The sequence below is a fragment of the Nomascus leucogenys genome, chromosome 6 (genome assembly GCF_006542625.1).
Source record: "Nomascus leucogenys isolate Asia chromosome 6, Asia_NLE_v1, whole genome shotgun sequence".
NCBI lineage: Eukaryota > Metazoa > Chordata > Mammalia > Primates > Hylobatidae > Nomascus > Nomascus leucogenys.
The window spans coordinates 82,848,985-82,873,357 of NC_044386.1; the positions used below are offsets into that span (position 1 = coordinate 82,848,985).

At 39.0% G+C, this 24,373-nt stretch overlaps 1 protein-coding gene across 8 annotated transcripts in view; it reads right to left on the reverse strand.

Moving 5' to 3' along the window:
* HERC1 (HECT and RLD domain containing E3 ubiquitin protein ligase family member 1) overlaps positions 1-24,373 on the reverse strand; it is a 240,864-nt gene that overhangs the window by 42,880 nt on the left and 173,611 nt on the right. For 6 of the 8 annotated variants that reach the window (XR_004030537.1, XM_030814531.1, XM_030814537.1 and 3 more), the window contains exons 40-53: positions 20,802-20,962; positions 17,622-17,738; positions 17,179-17,410; positions 15,722-15,846; positions 14,233-14,453; positions 13,001-13,269; positions 12,222-12,274; positions 10,966-11,166; positions 7,657-7,831; positions 5,190-5,460; positions 4,845-5,058; positions 3,216-3,421; positions 1,521-1,648; positions 388-515 (exon numbers count right to left, since the gene is read on the reverse strand). Coding sequence is in view for 7 of the 8 variants with exons in the window: in XM_030814531.1 (XP_030670391.1) it covers positions 388-515; positions 1,521-1,648; positions 3,216-3,421; positions 4,845-5,058; positions 5,190-5,460; positions 7,657-7,831; positions 10,966-11,166; positions 12,222-12,274; positions 13,001-13,269; positions 14,233-14,453; positions 15,722-15,846; positions 17,179-17,410; positions 17,622-17,738; positions 20,802-20,962 (2,501 nt within the window). In the remaining variant the exon portion in view is untranslated. The remainder of the gene's footprint in view (positions 1-387; positions 516-1,520; positions 1,649-3,215; positions 3,422-4,844; positions 5,059-5,189; positions 5,461-7,656; positions 7,832-10,965; positions 11,167-12,221; positions 12,275-13,000; positions 13,270-14,232; positions 14,454-15,721; positions 15,847-17,178; positions 17,411-17,621; positions 17,739-20,801; positions 20,963-24,373) is intronic. The other 2 variants (XM_030814535.1, XM_030814534.1) reach the window with 2 other exon arrangements.

Consider the following 24,373-nt stretch of genomic DNA (forward strand, 5'->3'; position numbering starts at 1 on the left):
TCCAGAGAGGTATAATAAAAACTGACAAGAATTTATACCTACAAAATAAACATAATAGAAATATTTCAAGCAATTCAAAAGAATACATAGCTTAAAATTCAGTGATAACTACATCTCCTCAAACCCTACTCTGAATACTTAATGGTACATGAAAAAAAATTTAAGTTTATAACTACTAGGTTAGTTGAAAGTCCCAGAAAGAAAAGTGAATAAATGAGCCCTTTCTCTCTAATTTGAAGCACACAGTGCATAGATTGAAATTTCAGAGTTGTTGGAAGGCTTGTGAATTTCAAGGTGAAGGGAAACCACTATTTGGACTCAGAAGACTAAGAAGAAGGCTTTAAAAAACGACTTTCAGCAGTTTACTAGTGTTTACATGACTCTTACCATTAACTTGCCAGATATTCACCATCTTTTCCAAAGCGCCTGCTAGATATTTGCCACTGATACTCCAGGAAACTGGTGAGAAACTTGGATCACTGGGTGATCCCAGGCTTTCCTCAGCATCCCCTTCCCTAGAATATAACAGATAGATATGCAATTCTAATCCCCATCATTCAAAAGTAAATTAAACCCCAAACCTTAAAATAAGGGTTTCATATAGACTAGAGTGTATAACTGATTCTTCTGTTTCAAAATCTTGGCTAGCAGTATTTAACAGTTACACATTCATTAATGTTTGTCATCATGTGAAAAATGAATTATAAAAGCGTGATATTAGACTTTTCTTCATTTAATGTAGTACACAACTTGTCAATAAAGGCATTCAAATTTTGTATGGGTTGTACAGATGGTTATTATTCAGAAGACATTGATTCTTATTTGCCTAATCTCTTGAGAAGTCTTCAGAAAAGAAATAGCTACAGCTGGCTATAAAACTATTAAAAATGTGGCTGGGCGTAGTGGCTCACATCTGTAATCCCAGCATTTGGGAGGCTGAGGAGGGCAGATCACAAGGTCAGGAGTTTGAGACCAGCCTGGCCAACATAGTGAAACCCTGTCTTTACTAATAATACAAAAATTAGCCGGGCATGGTGGCAGGCACCTGTAGTCCCAGCTTCTTGGGAAGTGGAGAATCACTTGAACCCGGGAGGCAGAGGTTGTGGTGAGCCGAGATTGCACCACTGCACTGTAGCCTAGGCAGCAGAGCGAGACTCAGTCTCAAAAAAAAAAAACTGTTAAAAACGCTACATTCTGATACAGAAGCAATATAATTACTCTAATTCCTAAACAACTCTTAAAGACCTATGGCAAATTAGCCTACTGTTTTACATAGCTGAACATTTATTTACTAATAGATCTTGATTTAATTCTAAGTCCAGATACAGATTATTTAAAATTATGTTTTCTGAATTGTTATCCTGGAAAGTTAAAAATACACACTGAAAATACAGTAATACTAATCTAAAAGAAAATTTCAAAAAATTTTAGTGACAATATGATTACATTAACACAACCAAGATGAGGCATGTGTAGGATTCTCTTATTTTAAATGGTATACATGTGATGTTAGCACTCACAATCTGTTGAACACACAGGTCTGTTGCAGTGAATATTGCTTCTTGGTAACATTCCATACGCGGATGGTGCCATCATTGCCACTTGTAGCCAAAAGACCTTTTTTATTACACCAAACACATGTCATTACCTAGAAAAGTTGAAACAGGTAGTCTAATAATTTTTTATTCACATGATTTTATTATTTGAAAAAGTTGTATCCTATTTTTAAAAATCTACCATGAAATTAAAAGAAAAGCATCCATTCTTTTCTTTTCTTGAGATGAAGTCTTGCTCTGTTGCCCAGACTGGAGTGCAGTGGCTCAATCTCAGCTCACTGCAACCTCCATCTCTCGTGTTTAAGCAACTTTCGTGCCTCAGCCTCCAAGCAGCTGGATTACAGGCATGTGCCACCACACCTGACTAATTTTTGTATTTTTAGTAGAGACAGGTTTCGCCATGTTGGCCAGGCTGGTCTCGAATGCCTGGCCTCAAGTGATCCGGCCACCTCAGCCTCTCAAAATTCTGGGATTATAGGCATGAGCCACCACACCCAGCCTCCATTCTTTTCTAAATGGCTTGCAAATATATTTGAAGCTATACTTATTTGAAGTATAGCTTTAAGGTACTATGCACTAATGCACTTGAATTATCTGAGACCTATTATAATCTTTACTAAATATGTTTACTTAACAAGTACTTTAACATTTTATGTTCTATAAAATAACACAGACTAAGAAGTAATTTTAAAAATTGTTTAAGCAGGCCAGGTGCAGTGGCTCAACGTAATCCCAGCACGTTGGGAGGCCAAGGTGGGCAGATCACCTGAGGTCAGGAGTTTGAGACCAGCCTGGCCAACATGGAAAAACCCTGTCTCCACTAAAAATACAAAAAATTAGCCGAGTGTGGTGGCGCACAGCTGTAACCCCTGCTACGCGGGAGGCTGAGGAGGAGAATCACTTGAACCCGGGAGGCAGGGACTACAGTGAGCCGAGATCTCGCCACTGTACTCCAGTCTGGGTGAGACTCCGTTAAAAAAAAATTGTTTAAGTAACACAATTCAATCTTCATTTCTTGTTATAGCTCAGAGACCCCGTGGGTTAGATTAAAATAGTGACGCCAATTGCTTTTCCTTTTGCGTGTTGTCCTTCGGTATCTGTGGGTGATTGGTTCCATGATTCCCCGCCCCAAATTTGCAGATAGATTCCTTATAAAAATGGGGTAGTATCTACATATAACATATATATATCATCCCATGTAATTTAAATCATCTGATTACTTTAAATACCTAACAGAATGTAAATACTATGTAAACAGTTATACTGTACTTTTTATTTGTATTATTCTTTATTATTGGATCATTATTTTTTACCCCAATATTTTCCATTGGTAGTTGGTTGAATCAATGGATGCGGAACCCACGGATACAGAAGACCAAATGCATAAGTCTTCATCTTTTGTGAAGCTATTCCTTTGGTCTTCTTCTCATCCCCCATCCAACTCTCCAATTCGTATACTATTATATCAAACCAGCATACAGAGAAAGTAGAGTTGGTAACTGCCAGGAACATCTTTGTAATTGTGTGCATGTGTATGTGTACGTGTGTGAAAGAGAGTGACACAAAGAGAGAGACCTAAACTTTGAGCTCTTTGAGAAGGGCAGAGACTATTTCATCTCACATAAGGTGATTAACACACTTTACACTCAAAATACTTACTCTGTTCTGATGAGCCTCCAACTTGATAAAGGAGCATTTTCTAAGATCTCCTCCCATATCGGCGAGTGTTTGCAGAGTAGTTTGGTTGTCACGGTCGTGTGCAGCAAGAGTGCGCACGAGTTGCTGAGCTGCCCATTGCCGATGCTGTGAGGACAGCCTGGAGGAGAGGCAGCAGGCTGCCAGGGCATTAGCCAGCTCCAGAGGGCCTACAGCAGAAGGATCATAGGAAGGATGGGCATACAATTGGGCAATTAAACCTGCTTAAACAAAACATGAAATGATGCTCAGGTGAGATCTGGTGGTAGTCAACAAGCAAATGGGTTAACCCATATCTTTTAAGAATTAGCACTTTTGCAAGCAATTATTTCACTAAAACATGCACACAAGAAATAAAGCATTTATCTCACATCAAATTCTGTAAGAAATCTGATTCACTAAAAATATACATTTTAGGCCGGGCATGGTGGCTCACGCCTGTAATCCCAGTGCTTTGGGAGGCCGAGGTGGGAGGATCACCTGAGGTCAGGAGTTCGAGACCAGCCTGGCCAACATGGTGAAACGCCGTCTCTACTGAAAATACAAAAAAAAAAAAATTAGCCACACCATGGTGTGGTGGCACGTGCCTGTAATCCCAGCTACTCAGGAGGCTGAGGCAGGAGAATTGCTTCAACCTGGGAGATGGAGGTTGCGGTGAGCCAAGACTGCGCCACTGCACTCCAGCCTGGGTGACAGAGCAAGACTCCAACTCCAAAAAAAAAAAAAAATTTATTATACAACAATCAATAGTCTTTGCTCCAAGGACTCAGTAGACTAAGAAAGCAGCAGAAATAATTTTAAAACCAGGACGGAGACAGCATGCCTTTAAGAAGAACAGTTTGGCTTTTGTTGCTCAAAAGTGATGGTGTGATTGTAACCAGTCAAGGAACTGGGCTGATAGATCCAAAAGCCAGTATCGGCTGGGCATGGTGGCTCACGCTTGTATTCTGAGCACTTTAGGAAGTTGAGGTGGGAGGATCACACGAGGCCAGGAGTTCAAGACGAGCCTGGCCGACATGGCGAAACCCCGTCTCTACTAAAAATACAAAAATTAGCTGGGCGTGGTGGCATATGCCTGTAATCCCAGCTACTTGGGAGGCTGAGGCAGGAGAATCACTTGAGCCCAGGAGGTGTTGGTTGTACTGAGCCAAGATTGTGCCACTGCATTCCAGTCTGGGCAACAGAGTGAGACTCTGTCTCAAAAAGAAACAAAAAACAAAAGTCAGTGTCTCTTGGCTAAATGGTCCTGATGAAGAGAAAGGCAGATGGTACTGATAAGTAGTCCCTTCAAAGTGTTATAATCTTAAAACAAAGAGAAAATAACAGTGCCTTCATCTAAATTTTATTAAAGAAACCTACCAGGATTATTATCTATGGTAACTCAAATAATAATGTATAACTAAACTAATATGGTACATTTCCTAATCTTTGTTTCCATGCACAGTGAAAAAGTATCTATGAACTTCTTTTATGTTCTAAACTTAAGAAACTCACGTCATACAATTTATCATATACTAACAATGTAAAAACATTATTTAAAAATAAGAATCAAGTCGATTAGAAGACTGTATGTTTCAGTAGTATGAAACCTACCTTTCTTTTCAACTTCTGACTTATCATAGTTAGGTCTTAGTTTGGCCCCTTTGTCTGCTAGCAATGCCACAAGGGCTTGTGTTACAACAAAGTTTGGGGAGGTCACAAGCTTGTTCTCTTCAGCAATTCCTCGGAGAAAGCTGGGTAGAAACTTTCGCTGAATTGAGTCATCAACTGTGGTTAGATTTACACCTGTTGCAGCAGAAATCAAGTTCTGAAGAAGCAATTGGAAAAACAGGCTTAATTTTTACATGTAATTTTGGAACAAAAATATTTCATTTCAAAAGGCTCAAGAATCAGTCAGAAATAAGCAACGTAATGGGAAAAGTACTGAAACTAGCTTACCTGTGTACACAACTGTACAAGCAGTTTGGCAGCACTAGGAGCATTTGATGCCAGACATCCCACTGCTGTGCTCAGATAGGCCAGGCAAGAGATAGGCTTGTTAGCCTTGCTATGCCCACTTCGTGATCGTTCTGAGGTGCTAGCCATGGCAGAAGGGCTGGTGGAGAGGCCAGCTCTCCCTGCTGCTGCCAAGCACATTAATCGAACCAGCGTTCGGATATCTGTTAGCCCTAGAGACTCAAGACCAGCAGCCAGGCTACAACTGGAACCACTGCCAGTAAAGAAAAACATTTCCGATGGATAAAGAAAATGGATTTCTTAAGGGACCATTTGCAGTCCCACATAACATTCACAGCATCAACAACCATAATAAAATGTAAGCTGCACTATCATTAGCTATACATGTCCTAAGAGTTGCCAAAGGTATCAAGCTGGAAACTGGCATCTAAACGTTCTCTCCTTTTAATAAGTATTGGCATATACTTGAAGTACAATTGAACTGCCAAAGTAAAACAGGAATGTTCACAAAGCATAAATTTTCATAAGCTGAACAAACCCATGTCACCACCCTCCAGATCAAGAAACTGAACATCGCCAGTACCTCAGAAACCTGCTTTTGGCTTTTCTCAGTCACGATGCTCTCAAAAGTAACCACTATCCTGACTTCTAAAGCTACAAATTAGTTTTGCCTGTTTTTGAACTTTACATCAATTGAATAATTAATGTATGTACTCTTTTGTGTCTGGCTTCTTCAATATTATGTTTGTAAGATTCATCCAAATCTTGTAGCATTGAGCAGTTCATTTTCATTGACATATACATGAAATCTGCCACAGTTCATTTATCCCTACAGATGACAATCAGGCGGTTTCCAACATGGGGCTATTATGAATAGTACTACCATGAATGATTGGTCTTTAGGGGGCACATATTTAAGTATTTCTGTTGGATATATACCCAGAAGTGGATCTCTGGGTCACAGAGTATGTTCCTGTTCAGCTTTAGTTATTACTATGGAACAGTTTTCCAAAGTGGTTATACCAATTTATTTTCTCACTAACAATGTATGAGAGTTTTAGCTGTTTCAGTCACTTTTTTCTCCCTAGTGTTTTAAATGTTTGCCATTCTTGTGGGTGTGCAGTAATATCTCATTGGTGGGTTTTTTGCCTTAGGTTTTTTTTTTTTTTTTTTTTTGAGACAGGGTCTCACTATGTTTCCCAGGCTGGTCTCAAACTCCTGGGCTCAAGGGTTCCTCCCATCTTGGCCTCCCAATCACACTAGGTTTTAATTTTCATTTCTCTGAAGACTCAATGAGGTTGAACATCTTTTCATGTTTATTGGCCATTTGGAGATCCTCTTTTGTGAAACACTTCTTAATGTGTTTTGCCCACTTTCTTCTGGGGTTGTCTTTTTCTTGTTAATTTATAGGAATTCTTTACACATTCTGTTGGTTAGATGCATTACTAATATCTTCTCCCATTCTATGGCTTGCTTTTTTACTTTCTTACTTTTCAAATCACTTTTGCTAAACAGAGGTTTTCTATTTTACTGTATTTCAATTTATCAATCTTTTATGGCAGATTCCTCTTGTGACCTGCTTGAGGAATTTTTGCTTGTCCCAAGACCAAGAAGTAATTCTTCTATGTTACCTTCAATAAACTTTATTGATTTTTCTTTCATATTTAGATCTAATAGCCACTTTATAACTATTTGCTTTATATAGTTTGAGGTTGGGACCAAGGCTTTTTTTTTTTTTCTATGTGGATAAACCATCAGACCCTGCTTCAGGTATTGAAAAAAAAAAAATCCTTTCTCTATTGCTCTACAGTGTGAACCACTGTCATAAATCAAACCATAAATCAAGTGCTTATTTATATGTGTGGGTCAGTTTCTGAACTCTCTTCTGTACTATCCTATTTGCCTATCCTTGAGCCAATAGCACACAGTCTTATGGAAATTTTGTTTTTCTTTCAGGATCTTTCTGCCTTCACTGATTTGCCATTAAATACTCCTGCTTACTCACTTCTTAAACAGCTGTCTTTTAGGCATTTCTGGTTCTCATCCCCTTTTTACATTACACTCACAGTAAGAACACAGCAAGGATCCCCATGATGGCATCTGCAGGCTGACTTAGCTACAAAGACGGTCAATACATTTTGACCTTTAGTTTTTGATCCAGTACCATTGGGATCAACAGCCTTAGTTTCCATTTCAAGCAACAAAATAAAACGTATGTGGTTTACTTATTTGTGATAATGGCATTATTTTCTACCTAAAAAGAACCAAGTATTAACTGAATGACCAATTGAGTGAATAACAATGATGACTACGTCTAACATCTTTCATTCAACAGTACATATTCAAGCTTCTAAAATTCCATCTCACCCTCCCAAACACCACCAGACTCCCAGCTAATGTACACTAGAAGTTAACTTAGCATCATCATGTGACATAAAATAACACTTACCTGACTGAGAGAAGAGACAGTGCTCTCATGACCATGGTTCTGGCCAGAAGAACCTGAGCAGCAGCAGTCACTCTCCTTAAAGCCACCACACGGTCATGAGGGTTTGCCAGGGCAGCTGCCTGCTCTCCTAACGTTATTCTCCCAGAGGAGCTCTTTTCTACGGAGCCATGGCAACCTGAAAAACATAATTTTGTTTCATTCTCAACAAGGTAAGAAAAAAATATATCTGAACTACTAAAAAAATTTCCTATTCTACAGAGGTTCCATAACAAACCAATGTCTTTTGCTCATCTGGAACTTGGTTATATAGAAAATTTCTTAGGAGAAACTCACATATTTCTAAGTTTAAACTTGGATATTTCTAACTTAGATTTTTTTTTAATAATGAATTTTTTTTTATTATTATACTTTAGGTTTTAGGGTACATGTGCACAATGTGCAGGTTTGTTACATATGTATCCATGTGCCATGTTGTTTTGCTGCACCCATTAACTCGTCATTTAGCATTAGGTATACCTCCTAATGCTGTCCCTCCCCCCTTCCCCCACCCCACAACAGTCCCCAGTGTGTGATGTTCCCCTTCCTGTGTCCATGAGTTTTCATTGTTCAATTCCCACCTATGAGTGAGAACATGCGGTGTTTGGTTTTTTGTCCTTGCGATAGTTTACTGAGAATGATGGCTTCCAGTTTCATCCATGTCCCTACAAAGGACATGAACTCATCATTTTTTATGGCTGCATAGTATTCCATGGTGTATATGTGCCACATTTTCTTAATCCAGTCTATCGTTGTTGGACATTTGGGTTGGTTCCAAGTCTTTGCTATTGTGAATAGTGCCGCAATAAACATACGTGTGCATGTGTCTTTATAGCAGCATGATTTATAGTCCTTTGGGTATATACCCAGTAATGGGATGGCTGGGTCAAATGGTATTTCTAGTTCTAGATCCCTGAGGAATCACCACACTGACTTCCACAATGGTTGAACTAGTTTACAGTCCCACCAACAGTGTAAAAGTGTTCCTATTTCTCCACATCCTCTCCAGCACCTGTTGTTAGGAAACAACTTTTTAATGACTTTTTAATGATCACCATTCTAACTGGTGTGAGATGATATCTCATTGTGGTTTTGATTTGCATTTCTCTGATGGCCAGTGATGATGAGCATTTTTTCATGTGTTTTTTGGCTGCATAAATGTCTTCTTTTGAGAAGTGTCTGTTCATGTCCTTTGCCCACTTTTTGATGGGGTTGTTTGTTTTTTTCTTGTAAATTTGTTTGAGTTCATTGTAGATTCTGGATATTAGCCCTTTGTCAGATGAGTAGGTTGCAAAAATTTTCTCCCATTCTGTAGGTTGCCTGTTCACTCTGATGGTAGTTTCTTTTGCTGCGCAGAAGCTCTTTAGTTTAATTAGATCCCATTTGTCAATTTTGGCTTTTGTTGCCATTGCTTTTGGTGTTTTAGACATGAAGTCCTTGCCCACGCCTATGTCCTGAATGGTATTGCCTAGGTTTTCTTGTAGGGTTTTAATGGTTTTAGGTCTAACATTCAAGTCTTTAATCCATCTTGAATTAATTTTTGTATAAGGTGTAAGGAAGGGATCCAGTTTCAGCTTTCTACATATGGCTAGCCAGTTTTCCCAGCACCATTTATTAAATAGGGAATCCTTTCCCCATTGCTTGTTTTTGTCAGGTTTGTCAAAGATCAGATAGTTGCAGATATGCGGCATCATTTTTGAGGGCTCTGTTCTGTTCCATTGATCTATGTCTCTGTTGTGGTACCAGTACCATGCTGTGTTGGTTACTGTAGCCTTGTAGTATAGTTTGAAGTCAGGTAGCATGATACCTCCGGCTTTGTTCTTTTGGCTTAGGATTGACTTGGCGATGCGGGCTCTTTTTTGGTTCCATATGAACTTTAAAGTAGTTTTTTCCAATTCTGTGAAGAAAGTCATTGGTAGCTTGATGGGGATGGCATTGAATCTATAAATTACCTTGGGCAGTATGGCCATTTTCACGATATTGATTCTTCCAACCCATGAGCATGGAATGTTCTTCCATTTGTATCCTCTTTTATTTCACTGAGCAGTGGTTTGTAGTTCTCCTTGAAGAGGTCCTTCATGTCCCTTGTAAGTGGGATTCCTAGGTATTTTATTCTCTTTGAAGCAATTGTGAATGGGAGTTCACTCATGATTTGGCTCTCTGTTTGTCTGTGATTGGTGTACAAGAATGCTTGTGATTTTTGTACATTGATTTTGTATCCTGAGACTTTGCTGAAGTTGCTAATCAGCTTAAGGAGATTTTGGGCTGAGACGATGGGGTTTTCTAGATATACAATCATGTCATCTGCAAACAGGGACAATTTGACTTCCTCTTTTCCTAATTGAATACCCTTTATTTCCTTCTCCTGCCTGATTGCCCTGGCCAGAACTTCCAGCACTATGTTGGAATAGGAGTGGTGAGAGAGCTAACTTAGATATTTCTATGTTAACAATGTATTTACCATAGGATAATTTTTCCATTAAGTATTTTTTGTTTTGTTCATTTTGCCCATGTCTCACATCTACTGATGATAAGAAAAAGAAAGTTTTAAAAACATGCTTTGAGAATTTATAAAGGACTGAATTACCAATACCGCCCAATTCTTTATTTTGTATTCCCTATACCAAAAATTTACCACACCCTCTCACCCAAATAAAAAAAGACTGCACAATAATTCTGAGTTGGTTACAGGATTCTCTTAACACCAAGTTTTTTTGTTTTTAAATCACAAGTTTTATAAATCTTTTTATTGCTTCGGTATCATGAAAGACAAAAAAAAAAATCAAAACATTTATTTTTTCCTCTTGAGACAGGGTCTGGTTCTGTCACCCAGGCTGGAGTGCGGTGGCTCAATCATCACTCACCATAACCTCAAACTCCTGGGATTAAACAATTTTTCTGCCTCAGCCTCCTGAGTAGCTGGGACTAAAGGTGCACACCACCACAGCCAGCTACTTTTCTTCATTTTTCTAATAGAAATGGGTCTCACCATGTTGCCCAGGCTGGTCTTGAACTGCTGGCCTCAAGCGACCTTCCTTCTTCAGCCTTCCAAAGTGCTGGGATTACCTGCATAAGCCACCATGCCCAGCCAAAACTTAATACCACATTATACCTTCAAAATGTTAAAACAACTGGCTAAATAGATTTGTTGGGGTGAGGTAATGCTGAACCATTAGTCTTATTTACTTTTACTTTATTATTATTATTTACCTATCTAAGAAACAAATTACAGTAGATGCTATAAAATCAATGCAAATCAGGATTTCAGTTTACCTATTTGCATCAGAGTCTCTTCCATACTGTTGGTGGCTGTGACCATTGCTACTGATGCTCCCAGTGGATCACTGTCAGGGAACTGAACTGGTTCTGGTACAATGCGCCGGTCATTTAAACCAAGCGGTCCAGCAAGTAATTCAAATTCTTCTTCACCAGTTAGCTTTTCATCTTCATCAACATCCAACATGTCCCAGTCTTCTGGAATTTAAATAAATAAATGTATAGTATGTGAATTTAAATATTACATAAATCTGCTGGCAATGGTTATTCTGAAAATACATCTAAAATGCAGATGAGCAACCAGATGCGATGGCTCACGCCTGTAATCCCAACACTCTGGGAGGCCGAGGCGACTGGATCACATGAGGTCAGGAATTTGAGACCACCCTGGCCAACATGATGAAACCCCATCCCCACCAAAAAATACAAAAATTAGCCAGGCATGGTGGTGTGCACCTGTAATCCCAGCTACTCAGGAGGCTGAGACTGGAGAATTGCTTGAACCTGGGAGGCCGTGGCTGCAGTGAGCTGAGGTCATGCCACAGCACTACAGCCTGGGCAACAGAGTGAGACCCCATCTCAAAGAAATAGAAATAATAAATAAATAAATAAATAAATAAATAAATAAATAAAAATAAATAAATAAATAAATAAAATGCAGATGGATTGAAAGTCCAGTGACCACATAATGAACTATGGCACCATCTCCTGAAAACTTAACCAAACTGCACTCCTGAAGCACAAGTGAGACTCTCAGGGAAAGGGAGTCAATGTAGTTAAATAAGTTGACAGCAATAGCAAATACTACAGCTGGTAATAGAGGTTTAAACTAATTAAAAATATTGTCATGGGTCCAACAAAGAGTTCTTAGCTGTCTGTAATCATTAGGGAATGAGTTATTTCAAGAAAACGAGTGCTCCAGAAAAATCAATGCTCATCTCTATTTTTTACTTTCCACAATTAGGGTGGAAATTCAAAATATCCACATCCTTTCCCTACTTCGAAAAAAAAATACACCAAATAGAAATTAATATTCTGTGGTAAAGTTGGTCTTTGAAACCAGGTTCTTTTCCTTTGACTTTTAAACCAGCGTTGTTGCTATTAAATTCCCTTGAGTTTTTAAGGGAAAATTTAAGTTAACATGTACACAAATACAAACACACACACACGAAGGTGAATTTTAGTAACAGATGTTAAGCAGAGAGGATATATTAAAAAACATGTAAAATAAAGAGGCTCTCAAAACAAACTACCTTCATACACACTGTCTTGCTTGCCAATTAGATCTGGAGCTTGTCCCTTGTACCTGCACCAAACATGAAGAACATTGCATTTTTATATAAAACAGTTAGTACCCCAAAATGCAAATTAAGTCATTAGAACATTTTAAGAGGTCATTAATAAAGCAGCACAAAATAAAAAAGTATGTTTCATGTTATAGGCTAACATAATAAAAACTGCTGGTATGTAGGTACACACATGCTTACAAAATCAATGATTATTTTACCAAACTACTGGGGAGATTTCTGGGTTACCTAAAACAACTCTTTTAACCAAATTCTATTCCATAAAGCCTTAAAGATTTTAATAGTTAACAATAAGGGCAACAAACCTACTCTCTAGGGATTAAGGATGTAAAGAGATAGTATTTTTATGGAACTCGTTTAATCAAAAGTCTGTTTTTTTCATCAGGAAAAATACCTTAATTAAAATGCCAGAAATATGGTAGAAAACACCAATGAAAAGAATTGAGCAGAAGCCTCCTGAGGGTTAAGGCAAGGGTCCTGACCATTACTTGCCAACAAGTCAGAGGTTAACACAGTCAAACTCCAGGGAAGGATATGTTGCCATGCCATTATTCCTGGGAACATGAATTTCTGAAACCTCTCCATCCCTTCTGCCCGAAGTGTAAGAATCATGGGATTTCAGGGAAGGTTAAATGTAACTCCTCACATGAAAAATCTACAGTTCCCAAGACTTAAGGTGTGAGGTATCTTCAGGAGGTCTGGATAGCTACACAATTTCAAGGTACCTTTCAGAACTTGTTGACTTGGATTTGGTCTTCAGGGCTAAGTACTTCTCCCTGCAGGTGCCACATAACAGGTAGTATGGATTTCCACTCCCACATTCACCGCCAAACCAGCCATCCACATAGGAACCATTGCTGCGATAGCCCTGGCGGTTTGCACTGCGCCCACAGCCTGGATGGTTTCTCTTCATGTGCTGATTGAAGCTGACGACGCTGCATTCACACAGTTCACACACCACCACTTCTTCCCTGTCTTCAGACTCGCAAACATGCTGCACAAAAGGATTTCATACCAAATGATTAGTCAATTTAACATAAAACCAAGAAGTACCAAGTAGATTATTTATGATATTAAATTACTTTACTACATATGCTAGAATATTTCCAACATGTTCATTAATGCTACATAAAAAATTTCTTTCAAATCAGAATTCAGATGACACAATCTGAAGGTGTTCTTTGCCCTCTCTCACTGTAATAAGTTATATCAATAATACAAGTAACTGAGTATCCTACTGAGAAGAGTTAATGAACATGACAATCTGTCCTATCTCGAAACAAGGCTTTAAAAAAAAAAACTCCACTAGTGAAAAGAACTAATTTTCATCTGGTCACAAAATGCATACCTATTTTATGAATTTTTGAGAAAAATCATTACAATTCACTTATTTATATAGCAGATTCTCTTTCCTGTAGGACTTACATCTATGAGCTTTTTGGTCTCCCTACTACAAAAATGTAATGCTAAACAATGTATATACAAACCCACCATGTACCCTGCCCCCGGATGGAGGTATTTACAAGATCTAGGTGAGCACTGGTTCCTAGAATAAGGCATTACATTGATTAAATGGAACCTATGAAGGAGAAGAACATGCATTCAGATAGCAATGTGAGCATAGCAGCCATGTTATATAACCTGTCAACATCTACTGGAACCTGATGCTAGTTTCGTAATCTATCTTTGACATCAGAATCAAATATTACCACAGTATGACTCTATTCATCTTGTCTGGGGAGAGAAACAATAAAATCCCACAGAGAAAGCAAGAGAGACTTTTCCTTATTAGTTTGTAGGTATCAAAGTAACCTCATGCTTTAAATCCCCAAACCTCAGGATGAGATAAAAGACTTTTTAAAGTGTTCCAATCCTAGGTGAGGCTGCTGTTAGTAAGCTATATGAACAGGAGGGCAGGAAAATAAGTCAGAGCAGCCCCCGCTGCAGTCACACACACCCAGGTAGGCCAATCCAGTACCTCTGGGATCCACATTCCCAGAATATCATTGTCACTGGTCAGGTCTTGTCCAAACATAGCTTCCATTGCTTCATCATCAAGATCAATTTCCAATTCCTCATCTAAATTAAAGTCATACAACGCCCCTGGGTCTTGCTGCAAAGATATTCCTTCTCTCCGACTTTGATTCCTGTGGGCCTGCACAGAGCGGTATAATCCCGCTCAGAACAAAACAAAAAAGGCATTTTATTTGCATGCATAAAATAATTCTGAATATTTCGCCAATTCTTAACTGCCATACATGTAGGTGAGAACCCATCTCAGTTGTCTTATTGGATCTCAGACGATAAAACATCAAATTATACCTATAACGTGTGTTTCCTCTCTTGCAAATGGGGATAATAATAGCACTCATATCTCACTGGGTTATTGATAGGTTTAAGTAAGAGAATCCATGCGATGCTTTATGTTTTTGTTGCTGTTTTTAGAGACAGGGTCTGGATCTGTCACCCAAGCTGGAGTGCAATGGCACAATCCTAGCTCACTGTAACCCTGAACCCCTGGGCTCAAGACATCCTCTTGTCTCAGCCTCCTGAGTAGCTAGGACTACAGGCACATGCCACCATACCCAGCTAACCATTTTTTAATTTTTTTGTAAAGACAGGGTCTTGCTATGTTGCCCAGGCTGGCCTCAAACTCCTAGCCTCAAGTGATTTCTCCTGCCTCCACCTCCCAAAGTGCTGGCATTATAGGCATGAGCCACTGCTATAATGTTAATCATATAGAAAAAAACTTCAGTAAATATTGGCTATTACTATTCTTTTAGGTTTTAAAAAAAATCAGTCACCTTAATTATATGAGAAATATACATCCTTTATTTTCTAAGACGGTCTCAAGTTCTCTCACTGTTCCCGTAAATTACTGAATCATTACTCATGTTCTAGTATTTCAGTGATCAAATTCTGTTTTGACAAATCACATATTCAAGTTTTTGGTTTGGAAAATATATTCCCTATAATTTATATTTTACATGCCCAAAACATAATCCTAGAATTTACTAATGTAATGAGGGAATCTGGTCCTTACCCAGCAGTGAAGCCCTAACATCCACAGAGCCAGTACATCAGAAAAGCCAGGGCCTACTTTTTTGGCACAGTGCCCTTTCCAGCTCCTTCTTACCACTGATGCTAAACATTAAACATGCATCATCACTTCTTAAATTATAATTGACTGAGAGCAGAAGGAAGAGCATTTATATAATTTCTCAAAATCTACAAGTGGCCAGTATAGACTTCTAAGCCTATGAATGTATGCTATGATTTAAATAAAATGATGTAAATGCATAGAAAATGACATCCAAATAGCTGTTCTGTTAATGTGGAGGGACTGAGCACTTAGTATCATTAATTTGCATCTTCTTTAATGTGCCTTTATATTGCTTTCAAAATAAGATCTTTCACAAAGAAAAGGATACGAAACATACAATTACCTGCTCTTGCTAGCAATGTGCGAGCAGCTAAGTCAAACTTGTGTCTTCTTGTTACCGCTGAGCGACCTCTAGCTGATGGTCCACTTCCAGAAGCTGCATTCTCTGTATGATCCAAATTATCAGGGCTGCAAGTGCAAGTGAGAAAGCAACACAAATTTTTTAAAACCATTACGGAAAGAAAACATAGGTGTAAGCTTACTTGTAGTATTACTTTATTCTCACTTAGAATAAAATAGGTTTATGATAAAATTTGAAACACATCTTTATCCCTTGAACAGTTCAATTATGCATATAACATTTCCTGTGACCTGAGCAATAACTTTATCTGATTTTGAATTCTTCAAACAACAAAATGATGTTTAATGAAGCTCAAATTTAAATGAGATCAAATATGACCTTAACTAAATCCTAAAAGATTAAATACTTAAAATTTGAAATAATTGAGAATTCTTGCCTAGGAAAAACAGGTATTTTGAACTACGTTATGAAAATATTCACTGAGTTTGTTGGAAAAAACTTGCATGCCACCTAGGACCCAAGCCTTGGTTACTATATGGCTCCATAGTTAAAATGAAAAATTAAGATTTAAAGTCATAAGAAGTGATAAAGGAAAAAAGATTTTAGGGAGAATTTGTAAGATATTCTATTACATCTCATTTTAGGATAGGCATTATCACAGAAATCTTTTTACACTTAAAGGGGCATCTTCTACTAGATATTAAAAACTATAGAAGAGATGAAAATATAAATATTACACAGAGAAGACTTAAAAGTTCAATTCTAGGTCAGGCACGGTGGCTCATGCCTGTAATCCCAGCACTTTGGGAGGCCGAGGCAGGTGAATCACGAGGTCTGGAGTTTGAGACCATCCTGGCCAACATGGTGAAACCCTGTCTCTACTAAATATACAAAAAATGAGCCGGGCATGGTGGCACGTGTCTACAGTCCCAGATACTTGGGAGGCTGAGGCAGGGAACTGCTTGAACCGGGGAGGCAGAGGTTTCTGCAGTGAGCCGATATCGCGCCACTGCACTCTAGCCTGGCGACAGAGCAAGACTCCGTCTCAAAAAAAAAAAAAAAAAAAAGTTCAATTCTATCAAATACATTAAATCAATGTCCAATATTAAAATGAATACTCGATTTTATATCACTTGTATAAGATAAAATTATTTTATTAGCATGTTTACTTCAAAATAAACTTGTTTTGTTTCCTTTTTCCGTACAATTTTACACAAAAATTATGAAATTCCTTCTGGCATGAAAACACCTATTCAAATAAAAACTTGTCATGTCACTTTTACCCTTCACAGAAGTATAAACTTGTAACTAAAATGCCCATCTTTTCATATATCTATCAACTTTACACACAATTAGAAGCATTTATGAAGGGATATATAATAAATGGGGCTTTGAAATGTATAACACATGGAACAGAAGTACAGAAACTGGAATTTCACCTTTCATTAAAACCTTCCTCCATTTCAGCAGCATCAGCTGATGGTATGTCTCCAGGTGACTGCAAATAACAGGGATCATTTGACTTCCCGCCACTGCCTAGAACGGCCACTCCATGCCTGGAGTCTGCTGTGCTGCCCGACTGGGGCTCCTCTTCATCCTCATGCCCAGGGTGCTCTATCATCCACATGGCAAGGACAGTGATATTCTGGGCATCAGCCTCTCCCCTAGCACCTGTACAGGGGAAAAACAGTCTGATGCTGACTTTGAGCAATGAATTAGGTCTTTATGTTATCAGTTTAAGAGTGTTTGCTATGATGCTCTTGTAACAAAATACAGTGTTAAAAATCTTACCAAGTTTCATAGCCTCTTAAAAATTATGTTGTCTTTAATAAGCTAGGACTTCTCATATCTGTATACACTGATACATAAAAACTTGTCCTACCTGTAGCTTCCATGGCTTTGGCAATCTGCCGAAGAGAGAATCCCATTTCCAGCAAGGGAACTGCAATTGCTGGAGGAGGAGGAGAAGTTGAAAGTCTACTGCTTGGGTCTGACAAGGCTGAGACAAAAGGAAGAGAAATAAGAACCTAAATATCACTAGATACCATGAGTAAAAAGTGTCTTCATAGTCCTCAATTTCCTAATATTGTCCAAGTTTAATGAAATTTTCCTCTACTCAGAATATGTGGCTGGGCACTGTGGCTCACACCTGTAATCTCAGTTTTACTGACATCCATTTATGTTATACTTAGTAAAGACTTGTGTAGAGGTACTATAAGAATATGTAAATAACCCACTCCTCATCCAAGTTCCATATTTGTAAATCTATGTACTCAATAAAATTTATTTGTAATCTCAAAATCAATACTCATGTACTTTTGTAGTCATTTGTGACATATGCAGAGGGACTAAAAAGTTTAGTCCCTCAACACATGTGTTCACAGCTGAGGTCCAACAAGGTGATGCTGTCCCTTCATGTTTCAGCTCTCATGTGAAAAACAAGTGTCCTTTTCATAGTCTGTTTAGTGCTACATTCTTTGCATTTTTGTGCTTTTGGTCGGTGATTTCTCTGATTAAAATGGCCCCAGGCATAGTGCTAAAGTGCTGTCTAGTGTTTTTAAGCACAAGGAAGCTGTAATGTGCCTTATGAAGAAAATACATATGTTAGATAAGCTTCATTCATGATGAGCTATAGTGTTGGTGGCCATGAGCTCAATGTTAGTGAATAAACAGCATATATTAAATGTGGTATCTTTAAACAGAAAGATGCATAAAACAAGATTATACAGTATACTGATCAGATGATGGAAATGTAACTAGAAGTTCACAGGAACTTAACCCTGTATTTCTCCTAGGAGCAATGGTTCAGTATTTGCTAATTCAGTGTTCATAATGACCTTTTAGAACATAACTATTGCTAATAACGAGAATCAACTATTATTGCATGTATTCAGTAAGTTAGAGGAAAGATTGAGCATGTGAAATAGACATGGAAGATGAGATTTAAAAAAAAAACAAATCAAATGTCTACCGATGAAAACTATAGTGTCTGAATAGAAAAATACACTGGACATTAACAGAACATTAGACACTGCAGAAGAAAAGATGAATGAATTAGAATATATAGCTATAAAAACTATCCAAAACAAATAATAATTTATTATGGAGCTTATAACGTGTAAAAGTGAAATGTATGATAACAAAAGTATAAATGATGAGAAAAGGAAAATAAAATCATCCTGTTGTAAAATTATTACTTTAACTACGTATGAAGTGGTACAATATCACCTTAAGCTAGATTCTGATAATTAAAGACGTATACTATAAACCAGAAGGTAATCTCTAAAAATACAAAACGAAGTACAGTTAACCCTTGAACAACATGGGTTTGTACTGCTCGGGTCCACTTATACGTAGATTTTCTTCTGCCTCTGCCACTCCTGGAAGAGCAAGACTAGTCCCTCCTTTTCCTAGCCTACTCAATGGGAATATGACTATAATGAAGACTTTTATGATGGTCCACTTCCACTGAATGAATAGTAAATATATTTTCTCATCTTTATGGAGTCAAAAGTTATATATAGATTTTCAACTGTTCAGGGGGTTGGTGCTGCAACCCCTGCAATGTTCAAGGGTCAACTGTATAGCTAATAAGCCAACAAAGGAGATAAAATGGAATAATAAAACTCAGTTAATTCTAAGAAAGTTAATTAATTTAAAAGAGAACAAAAAACAGGTGGAACAAAATAGAAAGAAGGTGGATTTAAAACCAACCATATCAATGATCACATTAAATGTAAAAGGCATAAACACCCCAATTAAAAGGTAGAGAACATCAGACTGGATTAAAAAAAGCAAGATTCCCTTGAGGTCAGGAGTTTGAGACCAATCTGGGCAACATGGTATGACCCTGTCTCTACAGAAAAATACAGAAATTAGTTGGGTGTGGTGGCATGCACCTATAGTCCCAGCTACTTGGGAAGCTGAGGTGAGAGAATTGCTTGAGCCCAAGAGGTTGAGGCTACAGTGACCCAAGGTCACTCCAGCCCAGGTGACAGAGCAAGAGGCTGTCTCTAAAAACAAACAAACAAAAAAAGCAAGACCTAACTACTACATGCTGCCTTTACCCATTTTAAATATAAAGACACAAATGGATGAAAAGTAAAATGATGAGTAAGATAAACCATCCTAACAATTTTTAAAAAGCAGGAGTGGCTATAACATCAGAGAAAGCAGATTTCAGGGCAAAAAAATATCGCCAAGGATAAAGGCATTTCATAATAATAAAAGGTCTATTCATTAAAAGAACGTAAGAATCCTAAATGTTTATGAACCTAAAGACAGCGCTTTAAAATATATGAAACGAAAACTGAAAAGAGAAAATAGAAAAATCTACTATTATCATCACAGATTTCAACAACACTCTCTCAATAATTGATAGAACAAGTAGACAAAAAAACCAGAAAGGATAAAGAAGACTTGGACAACGCTATCAACCAATTTGAGCCTGCTAAACAATTTATAGAACACTCAACAACAGCACAGTACACATATCTTCCAAGTGCACTTGGAATATTTACCAAAACAGATAATATTCTAGGCTATAAGACAAGTCTCAATAAATTTAAAGTGATTCAAATTATATAAGATATGATCTCTGACAATAATAAAATTAGAAAGCAATAACAAAACGGTGTCTAGAAAATCCCCCAAATATTTGAAAACTAAGTAACATACTTCCAAATAGTCCAGAGGGCAAAGAAGACATCAAAGGCAAATTAGAAAGTACTTTAAATGAAAATGAAAACACAGCACTTCAAAATGTGTGGGTTGCAGCTAAAGCAGTACTTAGAGGGAAACTTACAACACTAAAAATGACTATATTGGGAAAAATGAAGGGCTGATACGACTAATGTACAGCACATTATTTCTCTCCGAAATGGCCATAATTCAATCCACAGCTTCAACATGAAGATCATAGCTCAGTTTAATGGGGCAGCTCCCCTTCATTAAAATCACTGTTTTACCTTCTGTGAAGACAAAACACAATGCCCACATAATAAAGTCCCACACATCTGGAACGCCAACTTTTGGATATCATAGTGCATATCAGCACACGCACCTGTGCGGTTAGCTGGCCTTGCTGACTGGGAATCAGGAGAAGTTAAACTTTGCCTCCTTCCTACTTCATCAGAAGGAGAGGTTGGTAACGACGATATTGGAGGAGTCTGTGCCCGACGTGTGGGAAGTACAGTGGTAGTTGGGTAACTAGAGAACATTTGCCTTTAAGAAAATAACAGTGGTTAGCATAAAAATCCAATTTACGAAATAATACATACATCACAATCTTCTTATAGAAGAATATGCAACCTGGAAGACTAAACAGGTTAGCTATAGTTTAATGGAGGGTGGGGAGAAAGACTCCTTAGTTTTAAAAATGATTATCTCATACAGCACTTTCAGTATAAATGTAATAAAACCTTATGATTCTTTCAGCAAAAATGCCAGCAACATAGCAGGTGGGGAGAATATAGCCATGAGCAAAATAGATGAAAAATGCCTGCCTTCACAGAGCTTTCCTTCAACTATAATACCAAGATAAGAGGGGTAATTTGGTATATACAGTTAGAGTGCAAAGAAGGCTTTTAAAGATAGGTAACTTGCAGTTACTTTTAAATATTAATATAAACTCACTAGCTAGTCATGAAATTATTCACATGGATTGAAAGTAATGGTTTACAGGCAAGTTATGGAAAGAAAAGGTAACTGTCTAGTCACCTAGCACAACTGCAAAACAGTACATGAATGATATGCCAGCGGCACAGTCGGGGAAAGGTACGGGGAGGCAGCCCCTCCTCCGTTGAGAATGTGGAGCACAGTCAGGGAAAGGTATGGCGGGAGAACCCCTCTTCAGTTGAGAAATGTGGACAGTAGTTAGAGAATAAAGTCCATGAAGATCCACATAGACTGCTCTTTAGATTTGTCCAAAAGAACTAGGAACTTTCTAAGTATCAAAAATGTACTGCCTACCAAGTCAGTAACACAACGGTATACACACAGGAAGCAGTAGTTCTCTGGTTTTTCCTCTACTAAATGATGTTTGCCCAGTAAAAGCCAAGTGCAACTCTAATGAAGTCCAAGCCAATAGCAGGGAAATGAAGACAGAAGAAATGAGGAGTCAAAAGTCCTGGTGAATGCCTGTGGGAGCAAGGGGGCATGACTTTACCACTGAATCCCATGCCCACACTAGTCAGAGCTGAAAAGGTTACAAGGAGTCACAGAACTACTGATCTTGTGTGGACACCTTGAATTCTGTTAATTGCCAGAGGGATTAAAAACCATATTAGAACGTCCTATCAGGCAAGCATGGTGGCGCACACCTGTAATACCAGCATACTTTGGGAAGCTGAGGCCAGAGGATCACTTGAGGCCAGGAGTTCAAGACAAGCCTGGGCAACAAAGCAAGATCCTATCTCTACAAAAAAATTTCAAAACATTAGCGAGGGGCCAGGTGCAGTGGCTCACACCTGTAATCTCCGCACTTTGGGAGGCTGAGGTGGGCAGATCCCCTGAGGATGGGAGTTCGAGACCAGCCTGACCAACATGGAGAAACCCTGTCTCTAGTAAAAATACAAAAAGTTAGCCGGGCGTGGTAGCACATGCCTGTAATCCCAACTACTCGGGAGGCTGAGGCAGGAGAATCGCTTGAACTCAGGAGGGTGAGGTTGTGGTGAGCTGAGATCATGCCATTGCACTCCATCCTGGGCAACAAGAGTGAAACTTTGTTTCAAAAAAAAAAAAAATTAGCCAGGTGTGGTGGTACACTTGTAGTCCCAGCTACTCAGGAGACTGAAGCAGGAGGATGGCTTGAACCTAGAAGACTTTGAGGCTGCAATGAACTATGACTGTGCCGCTGTAATCCAGTCTCAGTGACAGCGTGAGACGCTGTCTCTTAAAAAAAAAAGAGAGAGAGACAGAAAAAAAGAATAACCTATTATTCCTTTATCGTCCTTATTCCTTGAACAGACGCACCTCCTGAAACTGTTATTCCAGTGAGAGAGCTAACAAGTAGGAGACATGTGGGGTCTGAAAATGGTACTAGGATTGTACTCCTGCACAAGACCACAGCAGTAATTCTCAAAGTGTACGTTGAAGCCACTGTATCAGAATTACTAGGGAAACTTAATTAAAATGGAAACTATGGGCCCCACCAGACCTACTGAATCAGACTTGCTGAGGGATACAGCCCTAGAGCTTTAAAAAGTTTCCCAGGTGGCTCTTGGGCACACCAAAAATAGAGAATCACTACAATAGACACTCCCCTGTTCCACTGTTTAAGATGTCAGTCTACACAGTGAAAATCATAATGCCTTCTTAACTAAGGAAAGAGGGGAAAGAAGAAAAAGGGAGGCTAACCATTCTGCTTCCCTTATTTCACTTAAGTCATAGTTAAGAGAGCTCATAAAACAGTCTCTCCCTGAAGGTTCTTCTCTCAAAACTTTTCATTTGTATATACATTTGGCAAATTAAAGCAAAAAGAAATTTAAGTAAGCATCACTTGGAATTTACAAACCTATTAAAATAGAGTTGGCTGAAGAAGCATCATAAGACACGCCCTTTCGTTTGAAAAGAAGACTTGCTTGAAATTTTTTTAAGAATAAAAATACGGGGGGTGGAGCCAAGATGGCCGAATAGGAACAGCTCCGGTCTACAGCTCCCAGCCCCAGCGACACAGAAGACGGGTGATTTCTGCATTTCTGCTTGAGGTACCGGTTTCATCTCACTAGGGAATGCCAAACAGTGGGTGCAGGACAGTCGGTGAAGCGCACTGTGCGCGAGCCAAAGCAGGGCGAGGCATTGCCTCACTCGGGAAGCGCAAGGGGTCAGGGAGTTCCCTTTCCTAGTCAAAGAAAGGGGTAACAGACGGCACCTGGAATATCGGGTCAGTCCCACCCTAATACTGCGCTTTTCCAACGGGCCTGGAAAACGGCACACTAGGAGATTGTGTCCCGCACCTGGCTCGGAGGGTCCTATGCCCACGGAGTCTCGCTGATTGCTAGCACAGCAGTCTGAGATCAAGCTGCAAGGTGGCAGCGAGGCTGGGGAAGGGGCACCCACCATTGCCCAGGCTTGCTTAGGTAAACAAAGCAGCCAGGAAGCTCAAACTGGGTGGAGCCCACCACAGCTCAAGGAGGCCTGCCTGCCTCTGTAGGCTCCACCTCTGGGAGCAGGGCACAGACAAACAAAAAGTCAGCAGGAACCTCCACAGACTTAAATGTCCCTGTCTGACTGACAGCTTTGAAGAGAGTAGTGGTTCTCCCAGCACGCAGCTGGAGATCTGAGAACGGACAGACTGCCTCCTAAAGTGGGTCCCTCACCCCTGAGCAGCCTAACTGGGAGGCACCCCCCCCAGTAGGGACAGACTGACACCTCACTCGGCCGGGTACTCCTCTGAGATAAAACTTCCAGAGGAACTATCAGACAGCTGAATTTGTGGTCTCACGAAAATCCACTGTTCTGCAGCCACCGCTGCTGACACCCAGCCAAACAGGGTCTGGAGTGGACCTCTAGTAAACTCCAACAGACCTGCAGCTGACAGTCCTGTCTGGTAGAAGGAAAACTAACAAACAGAAAGGACATCCACACCAAAAACCCATCTGTACATCACCATCATCAAAGACAAAAAGTAGATAA